The sequence below is a fragment of the Diorhabda carinulata genome, chromosome X (genome assembly GCF_026250575.1).
Source record: "Diorhabda carinulata isolate Delta chromosome X, icDioCari1.1, whole genome shotgun sequence".
Classification (NCBI taxonomy): Eukaryota; Metazoa; Arthropoda; class Insecta; order Coleoptera; family Chrysomelidae; genus Diorhabda; species Diorhabda carinulata.
The window spans coordinates 53,601,382-53,614,891 of NC_079472.1; the positions used below are offsets into that span (position 1 = coordinate 53,601,382).

The 13,510-nt window shown below is 33.8% G+C and overlaps 1 protein-coding gene across 2 annotated transcripts in view; it reads left to right on the forward strand.

Moving 5' to 3' along the window:
- Positions 1-13,510, forward strand: part of LOC130901991 (uncharacterized) — a 45,784-nt gene that overhangs the window by 20,820 nt on the left and 11,454 nt on the right. The window contains exons 9-13 of one of the 2 annotated variants that reach the window (XM_057813757.1): positions 354-638; positions 750-893; positions 4,566-4,682; positions 7,774-7,941; positions 11,103-11,368. In XM_057813757.1, the coding sequence (XP_057669740.1) occupies positions 354-638; positions 750-893; positions 4,566-4,682; positions 7,774-7,941; positions 11,103-11,368 (980 nt within the window). The remainder of the gene's footprint in view (positions 1-353; positions 639-749; positions 894-4,565; positions 4,683-7,773; positions 7,942-11,102; positions 11,369-13,510) is intronic. The other variant, XM_057813756.1, reaches the window with a different exon arrangement.

Here is a 13,510-nt window from a genome sequence, read left to right on the forward strand (position 1 = left end):
TATACCGCGTAACCAATCTGTTCCTCGAGCAAACTGGATCGACGTCTAGAAAAAGATGGTAGTTCCAGAACGAACTCCTGAAAATATCGACAAGCAGTGTTAAGATGTCCACGTCGATCGACCGTCCGTCACACCACACGCCTTCGAATAAGTGACAGATCGGTGAGAAGTATCTTCGATATCACCCGTATAAAAATGGTTACTCTTTTATTTCCCATTAATGTATTAATAACTAAAAAAAATATCTTTTCAACAAATAAAATTATATACGAAATCTTCCCGTTTCATTGCCGAACCCTATGAAAGCAATAATAAAAAAAGGTTTTTTAATTATATACTGACACTTTTTTAAGGTGTGTAGTCGAGGAGGAGACCTCTCCATGTTAGAAATCCTCACTGAAACTGGTGATACGAAGGAAGCCAAAGAAAGAATCGCTAAAGTATTAGACGAACAACAAAAAACATTAAGATTCGCGATGTCCAGACCTCAAATACAATTTGTACTTTATGAAACGCATTCTGAGCTGGATGCAGAAAATAAATGTATGGTTGATAAGGCGTTAAATGAAATAAATGAAATAGCTAAATTACAACACGCAGCGTTACTAGGACAAGCAAAAACTATTCTATCGTCAGAAGTAAGTATGTTAAAAAATCTTTTCGCTAAACCACTGAACAATATATGAAAATACTATCTATTTAGATGAACCTGGAGGATAGTTGATAGGACTAGTATTACTCTTTTTCAGGACAAAGAAAATAAAGAAATTAATAATAACGAGAATACAAATGAGGAAGCTGAAGATCTGATAGAAGAAAAAGTACAAGAACCAAATGTTCTAGATAATATGCCAGAAGATGAAGGAGATGAATTTTTTTTAGACAAAATAAATGTATGTACATCTCAATTAACTTATCATAACAATCAATATTTGTTCTTTAATTTACGTTAAACCACAATAAGACCTTGTAATATTCTCCTTGTAATATGTAATATGACGGTTAAATATATCACTAAAGGCTGGTGTGGAGTGAGGTCTCTGAAATGTCAACTATAAGTATTTGCTTGGTAGGTGTGATGTATAATCGTCAGAGTTGAAATCTGTTTGCTTTGAAGGAGTTTCGCCACCAACCACTGCATTAAAAAAACTTTGTTTCTTCCAATAACGGTGTATGCAACACAGTGACATGGTCAATATTTTCTTTATTGAAGTTTTACGTTATTAGGAAGTGATTTATATTTGGGCAATTCTCATGAAATCTCAAAATTACCTATCAATAAAATAATGGAAAAGATTTAAATTAAGCCATCTTCATTTGCTCTTAAATTTGTACCATTTATCTTACTAGAAGTAGAAAATATTTTGGTTCCCAAAATAAATGAGTTTTGACGTTTTAAATGTGAGGGAATCGTATTAATCATTTTTTAAATATATTTAAAATTCGACTAGGTTCGACTAGATTAAAAAGTTCCACTAGGCAAAACTATACGAAAACCGTGTCGATTTAGTCTGAAAGTCATTAGCTCATCCCCTCACTTTTATTCAAAATGAGGAAATTACGGCATGAGAATGTCAAAATAAATCATAACCTAAAAAAATCTCTCAACATAACCTTTCGTTATCGGCTAGCTTTTGGCTACGATTTCTACCTCTAAAAACATACTTAACTACGCCATAAAAATTGAAATACTATATTTAACTTTTTATTCTTTCTTTACTGTGATGGAATGCATTTTTTTTAAAATTACAATGAAATCTTCTTCCAACAATTACTGTAACAAACTTGAAGTCAATTCGCCAGTCCGAACAAGTAACCGTGATACCAACTGTCAAAAACTAATGCGAGTATTATCAAAGTCCTCAAAAATATACCTACTTATCGACTGTTGGTAATGCTCTGAAGGAATGATTATTTTTCATGGTACAAATATTGAGTTAACATTATACAAGTATTTAATGACTTATGATACTAAATTCAGAGAAATTATGATAGTTTGTTGAAACAAGTCATAGTTCCAAGCAGATTTTTGAAAGAATGTTTAATAAACACATTAGACAATGTTCTAATCTGGATATTGGTAGTGAGAGAATGATTCTTCAGAGTACTATATATTTTTTATTCGCCACAAATGCCCGTACAATCTCAAAGTACATTTTAAGCCTTAATAATGTTCTGTCGAAAAAAAGGAACATCCTCCGTCGGTTAGCTTTATGCTGCTAGGACAGAAGTTTCAAAATTTCGTGAGGATTACCCATTTTACACTCTATTTTCAAACGCGTATTGACGAATTTTGACAGTTTTGTTAGATTTTATTGAAATTTAGTGAAAGAACAGTTCTCCGGGTCATTAACCCAACTGCACCTTATTTTATCAAACTTTTTACTGTAACACGGAATCTAAAGATTCCTGAGGTACTCGTACATCATCTCGAAAATGTCATTTCAAATATTCCATTTTAGTTAATTACTGATAAATTATTTTTATAAAACCTATTTGTCGTCCAGTAAATAATAGTAATTAAAACAACTCTATTTAAAGTAGAATTACTGCTCTACCTCCCAGAGGCTCTCGGCACGAGTGTTGGCGAGTGGAGGCAACCATTCACACTTTCGATTTATTCAGTTGCTCGCTACGTGTACTACAAAATGAAAGCGATTCAAATGACTGTGTTAGTTACTTTATGTGCCTACAAATATTTACTCACTTCACTTTATTGTTGTCCTTATAAGGATTTTTTTGATTCAAAGTGATAGGTTCAATTATTTAGTATAATTCCATAAAATCTGAGCAGAAATCATTACTCCACTCTACCATCATGGATAATCACACGCGTCCTTACTGTGCAACAGCCAACAAAAAAATGGTGAATTAGATCTTATATTTTATTGTCTCGTTTCGCCACATCACAACCTTTGACACTAAGGGGAGCAGTGGCTAAGTAAGGCGAGAGAACACGAACGCGTTGTATTCTTTTTCGCACTGGAACAAACACATAGACAACATAAGTCACGAGGAGATTGATGAGAATAAATGATTTCATCAAACATTTTACTGATAATGTAACTAATTTTCTCTGTGCCAATACAAAATAATCAAACATCCATTTTAGAGCCCATCTTGTAAATAATGCAATGTTGTCGCCTTTTCAAAGTTTCTTAAGTTGTTTTGATTAATTATTTTCCCAAAAGTTTAATAATCACTAATTGAATTGGTAAAAGGTTTTTTTTTCAATAATTCCTTAGTGGCTTTCTCAAAATATTACGAATTTATAGTTTATTCAAGGAGAACAATTGCATAGTAAACTTAGCATTTTCATTCACTTGAAATATACAGGGCCATTCACGGGAACCGGATGTATTTTAAAATGGGTTGTACACGGGCGCTCATGGTGGGAGTGACACGTGACTGGTATCTAACTTTTCCTTTATTCATAGCATTTACATTTCAGTCATTGAGATGGAGCCGTGGACGCTAGACCAACGCTTGTACGCGTATGACAGTTTTGTGCGAAATGACGAATCCGTAACTGCTGTTCAGTGAGATTTCCGCCGTCAGTTTAATATCCATCGGATTGTAAGTGTTCCTCCTCGTAACACAATATTGCGATGGGTAAACAACCTTCGAACAAGTGGTTCATAACTAAAGAAAAAACCACGGAGTCCCCAACGAACTGCTAGTACTTCGGAGAACATTGATATTGTTAATGAGTGACGAAGCCCATTTTCATCTGAATGGCTTCGTCAGCAAACAAAATTGTCGGTATTGGGCAGAAAGAAACCGACATCAGCTTCACGAGAGACCACTTCATAGCCCAAAGTCATATTTTTTTGAAGAAAATGACGCTGCCGTAACTGTAACAGCTGATGGTTACATTGCTATACGTTTTTTATCCCCGAATTACGAAACCTAGGAATTGATTTTCAAAATGTGATATTCCAGCAGGAAGGAACCAAGCGCACACAGCGAGGGCAACAATGGCTGTTCTCCGTGATATGTTCCCGGGTCGGATTGTTTCCAGATTCGGCGACATTCCTTGGTCCCTTCGTTCCCCCGACTTGAGTAGTTGGGATTTTTTTCTGTGTGGGTTTCTGAAATCGCGTATGAATAACAATAAACCTCGTACTTTGGAGGACCTAAAGATCGCAATTTGTCGACACGTCACCCAAATTGATGTAGACATGCTGCAAAGAATTGAGGCCAGTTTTTGTCAAAGGCTACTACAATGTATTGCCCAAAATGCTATGATATAACAAGTGTTTCTGAATCAATGAAACTTTTTTAAAGTAATAATTTTTTATGATTATTTTAAAAATATCCGATTCTTCTGAATGACATTTTAGTATACAGAGTCCTAAGGTTACCGCGTAACTAAGATTGAATGCTCATATCTTTTAAATTACCCCGTATAACATTAAAAAATATTCCTGTGCTGTATGTGTCGTAATTTTTATCTCAATAAAATTTCGCATCTCGTATGATAATTGAGTAATTAGACTAATGGGTACTCTGTATGTACGATCTTTCAATTTATGAAAAACAATTCGATAAATGTTTGTTTTTAGGTCCCCGATACAGATATATTCGACAATTGTCAATTACCGATACTTTGTCCGAGTGAATCTTGCAAAGGCTTTCAGAAAGAAGTTTGCGGTTGTTTTCTCGCTCTTTTGCAAAGAAAGGTAAGTATTATAAACTAAATAAATCAAAAGTATGACCATGGACTAACATATTAATTAATTAATTAATTAATTATCCCAATGTCATCAACAACTATTTCTTGAATGAGCCCCTTTTTTCTTCAATTTGCGTTAGTTTTTAACTTTGAACATCTTGAGATGCGGTTACGATAAAATAAAATGTCAAAATGAAAGTTTATATTGATTTTTATTTTATTTAGCCAAGTCATTTCAGGTTCTATCTGCGGAAAAATTCCTAGTGAGCTGAATTTTCGTATACACCTTTATTAAGGTGTTGTAATGAAGATGTAAAAAATCAACATCCAGAAAGTTAAAAAGCTCGAAAAGTCACGCAAATATCACGCGATTTATTGCTCGGAGGTAATAGGAGTAATTATATGAAATGTTCCTAGTAGAATGTTCCTGAGAAAGCAACTATGTATATCATGACGATGCCCTCGTTTGTTCACCACCTACGAGGTACCATGCAAGGCGGTTTGTTTACCATGGTTTCCCCCGTAAGCATAATTCATCATATTCAATAAAAGGTTTTCTTAATCAAGAATCAATAAAGTTTTATTCGAATTCAGTAAAATAAAATTTTTTTATTCATTATCGATGTCTTCAGTTTCTCTATCAGTAATAGTTGCTGACAAAATCTCGAGTGGACTAATTTCTAGATTTACATCTACATCTCCATTTCCATCATTTGTTGAGCCTGCAGCCACGTCAATATCCATAAACTTTACTTAAAATTTAACATAACATTTTTTAAATTTGAATTGAACGATCCTAAAAATTACCGAATTGGGACAATTTGAAGCTCGCATAGTGTCCTTGTCAACATTGCGCTATTTCACAAGATGATTGAAAATATTTCAAAAAATATTTTTCATAAAGAAAAAGGCAGAATCAGAACACGTCGAGTGGGTGGACGAAGAGAACGTTGATATAGAAAATCTGGATATAATCAATGTGTGTATAGCTTAAGATACGCAAAAGACATGTTTAATAATCCAAATTCTAAAATTTATTTATTTTTAATAAGACAAAAATGTATCAAAGCAAGTATAATCTTAACAGTCATATAATATGACATTAGATAATTTAGCTTGCAATATTTAAGTTGATTAAACATGTATAAGCAAAACATCGTTTTTAAATAGCTTTTTTGTGGTCTATATAACTTGTTTTCTTTTTCAAGAGGTTGTTACGTTTTCCTAGATAGACAGACAGGGTAGAATACGATTGTTACGGTAGCGTTACAGACAGACAAACAGGCCATGGAATTTTAAAATTTTAGCGTTACGTAATTTATGAACAGTCCCTTACAGTATCTATAATTATCTATCGATTGTTCTGAATTTGGAGTACCGTATATTACTAGTAGAAGATGTATTCTATCATTGACAATGACATCCCGAGGTCAATTTTCACGTTGGAATATTTCTGCGAAATTGATTACATCGGGTCTTTTCTCAAACATCTTCATGGCTTTCAATTTTCCTCCTGCAAAAAGTTCTATCACCTCCGATCATGGCATGTAGAAATAGATGTGGATATTTGTTGAGACAATTAGTCGAGTATATTTTCGTTACACCATTGTTTTTTCCTGGTTAAAAAGTTTAACTTTCTAGTTCAGTTGACGCAGTTCGACAAGCAGTAGCAGGTATAATGGGACGGGTCTTGCAACCATGAAATACGGAATATTTTCTAATCCTCTACAAGGCCCAGATTCGTTCATCTTTGGAATATTGGAGCTCAACAAGCATAACCAGATTTGATCAGAAACTTGGGAACACCAACTTCACCTGCAGACATCCAAAAGATCAATTTATCGGGAATTATTTCTTTGGAAAACCTGTAAACTTCGCTACCAAGGCACGTCTTTCCCGAGCACTACTACATGGCATCTCTATACGGCAGGTACTACTAGAAATACTTGAGTGTAATAGAGTTTACCCACTTGTGCATGCTTTTGACATAAAATCTGCCAGTGGGGGTCATTTGGATAAATTATACTAAATTTCACTAAGTTTCTAAACCTCTATAAGTACATTGAAAAGCAATAGAGCTTACGCCTTGCTGTACGGTATAAAATATCGTATGTGAGTCAGTGCTTTATTCTGAAAACGGGTGATTTTACACAAAAAAGCACATTTTTTGTAGATAATTCTACTAGGAACAATTTTTATAATAACGTCTATTGACCTCAGCGAGATATTTGTGAACACCTGATTTTCGTGACCTTGTGACCTCTATAAATTTTTTACTCGGTACGATATCCATGTCAATTTTTCAAACCTTTATTACAACATCGTAATAAAGGTATTTACATAGATTCAGCTCACTAGGAATTTTTCCGCGGGTTTAAAATGTCTAAAATGACTGGACTATATTATATTACACGCAAAACCCATAATATGACTGAAGACTGAACTAACGGCCGGTTTCATAATATATTTAAAGGTCGCTTGACATGGTTCGAGTCAACGTGCAAGAAATTGCACGCAATTTCTTGCGAGGTCAAAATATTGCATAGATGAATATTGCACATCGCGTGGCTCTTGTCATTGCATCATGATTGCAACTAACAAACATTCAATAAGTGAATTAAACAAATACCTAACATTTGTTTCAACATTTTGGGACCGGTTTAAAAATGATGATAACATAACTAAGTTATTAAGTAACGAAGTGAAAAAGTAGTCAGTGGATCACTGTCAATAATTATATCTGCTGTTGCCTTCGTTTTGTAGCCTGATGGGTAGGTTGTTTGTTAAGCCAAAAGTAACTGGATTTCTTCCTAGAATTGCCGCTTGCACGTAATAAAAATGGCATCAAACCGATGATGTTGCAAGTGCGAGATCTTGCATGAAACAATCAGCCGAACTTCATCTGCGCATGCTTTTGATCAAGAAATATTGCGTCTTTCATTGCATTGCACGTTTTATTACGTCATGTCTAGTGGCCTTTAAGAAAACTTAAAATTTAAAGTTCTCATTAAATTAAGTCGCGCGGTTCATAATTGCTATTTATCCTATGAAATTATGATAATAATAAATATTCAGATCATTTTAATCTCGTATTTTAGGAGATAATTCGTTTAGACGATAAATATATGATTAAAATGGCAGAAAATAGAGGACTTTTTGGTTCTAATAATAATTCTATTAAAACCAAATCCATGAGAAGTGTGCGCCGAAAAGCGGAGAAACCGGAAAAGCATGAGGTTGTAAGAAAAAAACTGAAAGAATGTGAGGTAATAATTTTTTAGATCCGTACTTATTAATTTTTTTACAAATTGAAATTATGATCACAAATCATAATTTTACGAAATCAATGTACTTATTACACACTTTCGATTTTCTGTGTATGGTTTTCTGATTAATATATGATATAATATGTATATATCAAACGAGGTATGATAGAAGAAACTGAATTAATTTTTATAATAGCAGTTTCTTACGCTGCATATATTCAATGTATTGTCAGTTTGCTACTAAAGCCGCTTTAGTGAGATTATTTTGTAGCATCTGTGGCCACACATGGATTTTGTAGAACGCATTAACATTAGGTTTTATTTGAAGTTGAAAAAAGTGCCATAGAAAATTACGAAATATGAAAATATGTCTTAAGTGATAATGTAAGGAAGCTGAAGACTGTTTACAAGTAGAAAATTAGTTAGTTAATGACGAAGAAAGGTCGGGAGATCCGTCGATATCAAAAACAAATGTGCAAAAAGAATACAAAAACTTGTTATTCGAAATATGTAATTGACAAATAGAACAATGAGCTGAATAACATGGAAATGCGCCACGTAGCTTACGATTTGAATCTATCCGTACAAATCTGCTTTATCTATTAGATTTGGTACAATACGTTTGTGGTTCTTCTCAAAAATATAAAATGTGCTAAAAGGGAAACGTTTCTACATCATTCCTGTAATCAAGAACGCCACGATAAAGCAGATGAAAGCTATTTATAAAAAGACGTAAATAATGGGTGTTACAAAACGTTCCAACTATTTCAAGGGTGAGTGAGGAGCAAACAAGGCGCGATGTAGGGTCATCTCGGGGTCATTCACTAGCGCGTTCCTCAAATTTTTAGGTGCTGTTATGTACACGGGAGAGCAACGCTGGTTTTGCGCGGGCGTATTTCGGGAACAATCGATCACTTATTCGAGGTCGACGGTCGAAGCTCCAAACAATACAACAATTGAAGCTTTGATCCGGATATTCAATACCACTGGAAACACTATTGGAAATTACATCACGGCCGTCCAAGGACAGCAAGAACGCCTGGAGACGTTCAGTCAGCAGACTCTGTAAGCCAACAGCCTCGACTCAGTTTCAGAAAGCGTGAGTCTCAACTGTACCAAGTACCGAGTACCAAGAGCAACAATTCACCGCATAATGCGATCTGATTACACCTAAAGGTTTATAAAATTCAGATTATACAAGCTCTACATGAAAATTATTACGTTATAAGATTAAATTTTTTGAATGCAATGTTAGAGAGATTTAACAATTTCAACAACCTGTTCTTCAGCGATGAGGCGCATTTTTATGTCACCGTGTGAGTCGCTATGTAATAAACTTCATTATTGGGCCCTACTTTTATAAAGAGAATAGAGGATATGCAGTGACTTTAACTTATGCACACTATGTCGACAGGATATGCAATTTTTTCGGGCCACAACTGTAACAATGTAAGTATTATAACCGGCTGATATCATTCCAACAAGATGGCGCCACATCGCACACCACTAATAACTCTTTAGCTGCATTGCACGAGTTGTTTCCAGAAGAGGTGATTTCACGAAGAGGTGATATTGAATGACTATCTCGGAGCCCTGACTTGACCCCACCTGATTTTTTCATGTGGAGTTATCTTAAGAGAATAAGGCAAATCCAAAATTTGACAGATTTAAGCAATAATATTAACGAAAAGATCAGGAGTATTCCCGACCATTTCTTCAAAAAGTTTTTGAAAATGTTCTCAAGCGGTTTAAGGATTGCCGTCAACGTGATGGCCGTCATTTAAGCATTGTCGTGTTTTTGAATTAAAGTTCAATTTCTTATCTTTAATTCATACTAATAAATACATATAAACATAAGTATAATGCATGTTTTTTCCAACTAACGTTGTTGGAATAAAGTACATTATTGGCTTCATCTTTTAGTCATTCCTTGTTATCTTAAAAATGAAATAAAAGATTAGTACTTAATGAACTATGAAGTCTTCTTACGTTGGAAAACATGGTTAAAACATTAATAAAATGTTACATGAGATTACTGAAATTGTAGCTTCACAAAAAGACGAAAACTATTTGTCGGATTTTGTCTTCTGTGTGAAAAAGTACTAACAAAGCATATTTTTTCGAAATACGATTTGTAAAGATTTATAACACTTTTTGAGGATTTTATATGTCCATCAAATAATTCTTTAGATGAATTTATTTTCTAAAGATGATAAACGCATCAGATCATGCACGATCTCCGTTTGTTATCGACGTTAGAAGGAACTTCGAATTCAAAGGAGCACAACAAAACTGCGTATCATACGTCAAAACAGAATTAAAATGGTTTAAGAACGATATTCCACTCTTACGAGTATAATGGGTCTTTAGCAACACTACCACCCACAGCATAACATGAAAAAGAACGTGCAAGATCAGTGGAAAAATTAAATTCCAAGCTTCGGAAAAGTTGAAAAAAGACGAGATTGTAAATGAACCCCCAGGAAAGTCCATGCCATTATCAAAGATAAAGATGATGTAACGCTATGGTAAAGGTCTATTAATGTTTGCGAAAGGTTGTTCATTTATTTATTCACAATTATTTTTATTACTGATTTTTTTAAAATTTAGTTCTAAACTAGTTTGTAATTATTGGCAAAATTGTTGATTAAATATAGAACAAACATATTTACAAGTCGGACTTATTTTTCTAAACTGTCTCTTAAAAGTTTAGAAGTTTGACGATTTAACATAGACTCGTAATTGTGAGATTGGTGTGGTGATAATTCCACTAACTTTCTGAATAGCCCTCGTATTAGAACTATTGGTTTTTGTAAAAATAAGTTTTACAACAATTAAAAGTATTGAATGAATAGTTTTGTAATTATATCTAGTGTTTAATTTCATAAAATTATTATTAATTACTTTCATATCGGTATTTCCAAAATACGCCATAAGATCTTATTGATTATAAACTTAAAAATTCGCTTAGATTTGAAAGACAGTACCAGTTTGACACGTGGAATGATATGAAAGTCCCTCAAATATCATTGTTATATTAGTGTATACAGATTTGAAAATTACCCTACCTTGTGCTCCTGTCTATATATACACGCAATTCGTATAGAAGGTAACGGAACCTATAAAGCACCAAACTCATAATAAATGTTTTATTTTTTCAGTTAGACCGGATAGCAACACCGACGTTCACATTTTTGCATCATGTTAAAAACAGCAACGATATTAATCCATGTCCTAAATACGTCCCTTCACCTCCAACCAGTATTTATAAAAGTTGGTGGAAAGAGACTTCTAGACACATCAATTGTCTTAGAAAAAGTTTAATCAAGCAGAAAATGGTTCCAGCACAGAATTCGAACAAAGGCGCTTCGTCTGTATCGTCTGAGAGTCAACATATTGTTGAAAAGTTTTCAAATCATTTTATCAGGTTAGTAGTAATAAAATATAATTTGAATCAGTTTTTTTTCCTATTAGCTCCACCCCTGGATAGTTGCCAAATGATAATATAACGTTTTTTGCAAGTTTTAATAATTTTCATACTGTTTGTATATTCAAATTTCTTTTAGTAACGATTGATAAAATCAGAATTATTCAAATTGTTGTGAACCAAACATTTAATTACCCAAAGCAACGAAATTGTGTGTGCTTAAAGTGACAATGTACGTAGTGTGGTTAATAAGTTCTTAGCCTAACTTAGAAAAAAAGGTGATTATTTTTCAATATATCGCTGTTCTGAAAGAACAATGACACAACTGCTAAAACTAAAATTTTACAGGAAATCAAAAAGAAGAAAAAAAAAATGATTTGAAATACTGTGAAAATAAATGACTGACAATATTGACAAATGTCAATGTATAACACACATTCTTTACTTTCATATTGACAGACTCCGAAGTACACAATATTAATATTTAACCCTAATTTCCAATTTTTAATCAATTATGCTATTGTTCCTTCAAAATTTTTTCTTACTTTATGGTGTGTAACTGTTAACATTCTATTTACTGTTTGTTTAAATAATTTCCAAAAATACATACATATTTATTGATTCATGTAATATAAAATGGTTAACTGATTAATAGGCAGAACCAGGGTGTACAGACAATAAAACAAAAAACATAAAAAAAACCAAAACACTTCCTTTATTTTATTCTTCCAAGAAAAAGATATATTTTAAATTACCATTGCTTAACATTAAAAAATTAATTATTATAAATAATAATTTATTAGTCCCCCTAAACAAAAAAAACACATAAGAATTTACAGAGCTTGATAAAACTTTGAAATCTTCATAGCCCAATTCGCTAGTTTAAAGAGGTTTCCTTCTTTTTTTCGCATTTCTGATCAACGAAACATATTGGTCAGGTACGTATACTGGTCCCGATTTCTTCGCCCTATTAACACATCTCTCAATAATACTGTTCACTCCTCCTCTTACGCACTCACTTCCTCAACTGGCACTTGCGGCGATGTTCTCCTGACTGGAGGGGGCAAACAGCCCATGTTTTAACAACGACACAACTACGCTCTAGCGTCCAAGAGTCGAAATACAAATACGTCGTTTTTCCACTATACAATTTATAGCTTTGTGATACCATTCAGCAATAAAACTCAATTACTCAAAATTTACGTCATTGTTCTTCTGGAACAGCGATACTATCCCTTTATTTCCGCACATTTTTTAAACGTCCAACTAAAGCTTCTAAGCCATATAAATATGAAGAATCTTTGCACGCATGTTCAATTTCATCGTCGCTGTTAAATATTTCTTCTCTCAACTCAGCCTTCAGCTTTGCGAACAGGGCCAGATCAGGGCTATATGATGAGTGTTGGATCTCTGTGAAGCCATATTCGTACACAGTACCCTTGGAAAGTGAAGCTGGGGTATTATCATAGAACAAGCGCAGCGCTCGGTTGATTTTGCCGCACCTTTTCTTCCATAATATTTTGACGCATCTGTCTTAGTAATATGCCGCATGCACGGTTGTCTAAAATTACTTAAAGTTAATCAAAAGGATACCCTAACAGTCCCAAAATATTGTAACCATCACCCTTTTGGAGCTTTTCGTGACCTTTGCTTTTTTTGTAATTGGCCGATGTCACTCAATCGATTTTCTTTTTGAATGTTGGATCATCGTAAAAGATAATAGTTTCATTACCCCTTACAGTTGATCGAATTACACTTGCCTGGTCCTCGCGGCAAAGCCAACAACATTCTACTCGACGCTGCTTTTGCACTGCGTTAAGAATTTGAGGCATCGCACTAATTTTTGTCATATTCGAATCCTCATGTAGGACACTTTGCTTTTAGGTGCCAGTCATTTACAATTTCTTCCATTAATCTAATATTTTCTAGATTAGCAACCGTCACAGGACCTTCTGCACGCGGGTATATATTTCGCGAAACGATTTTCAATTCTTTTCTTTTTGATTTGTCTTGGTATTAATCCTTCTTTAGTCAAAAATTGAGATATTTGACTGAGTGGCTGAATTGAAACAGCCAGTTAATACTTTATGTGAAGCTTGTTGAGACTTAATTAACGCGTGAGTAAAGGTTTTTACGAACGCA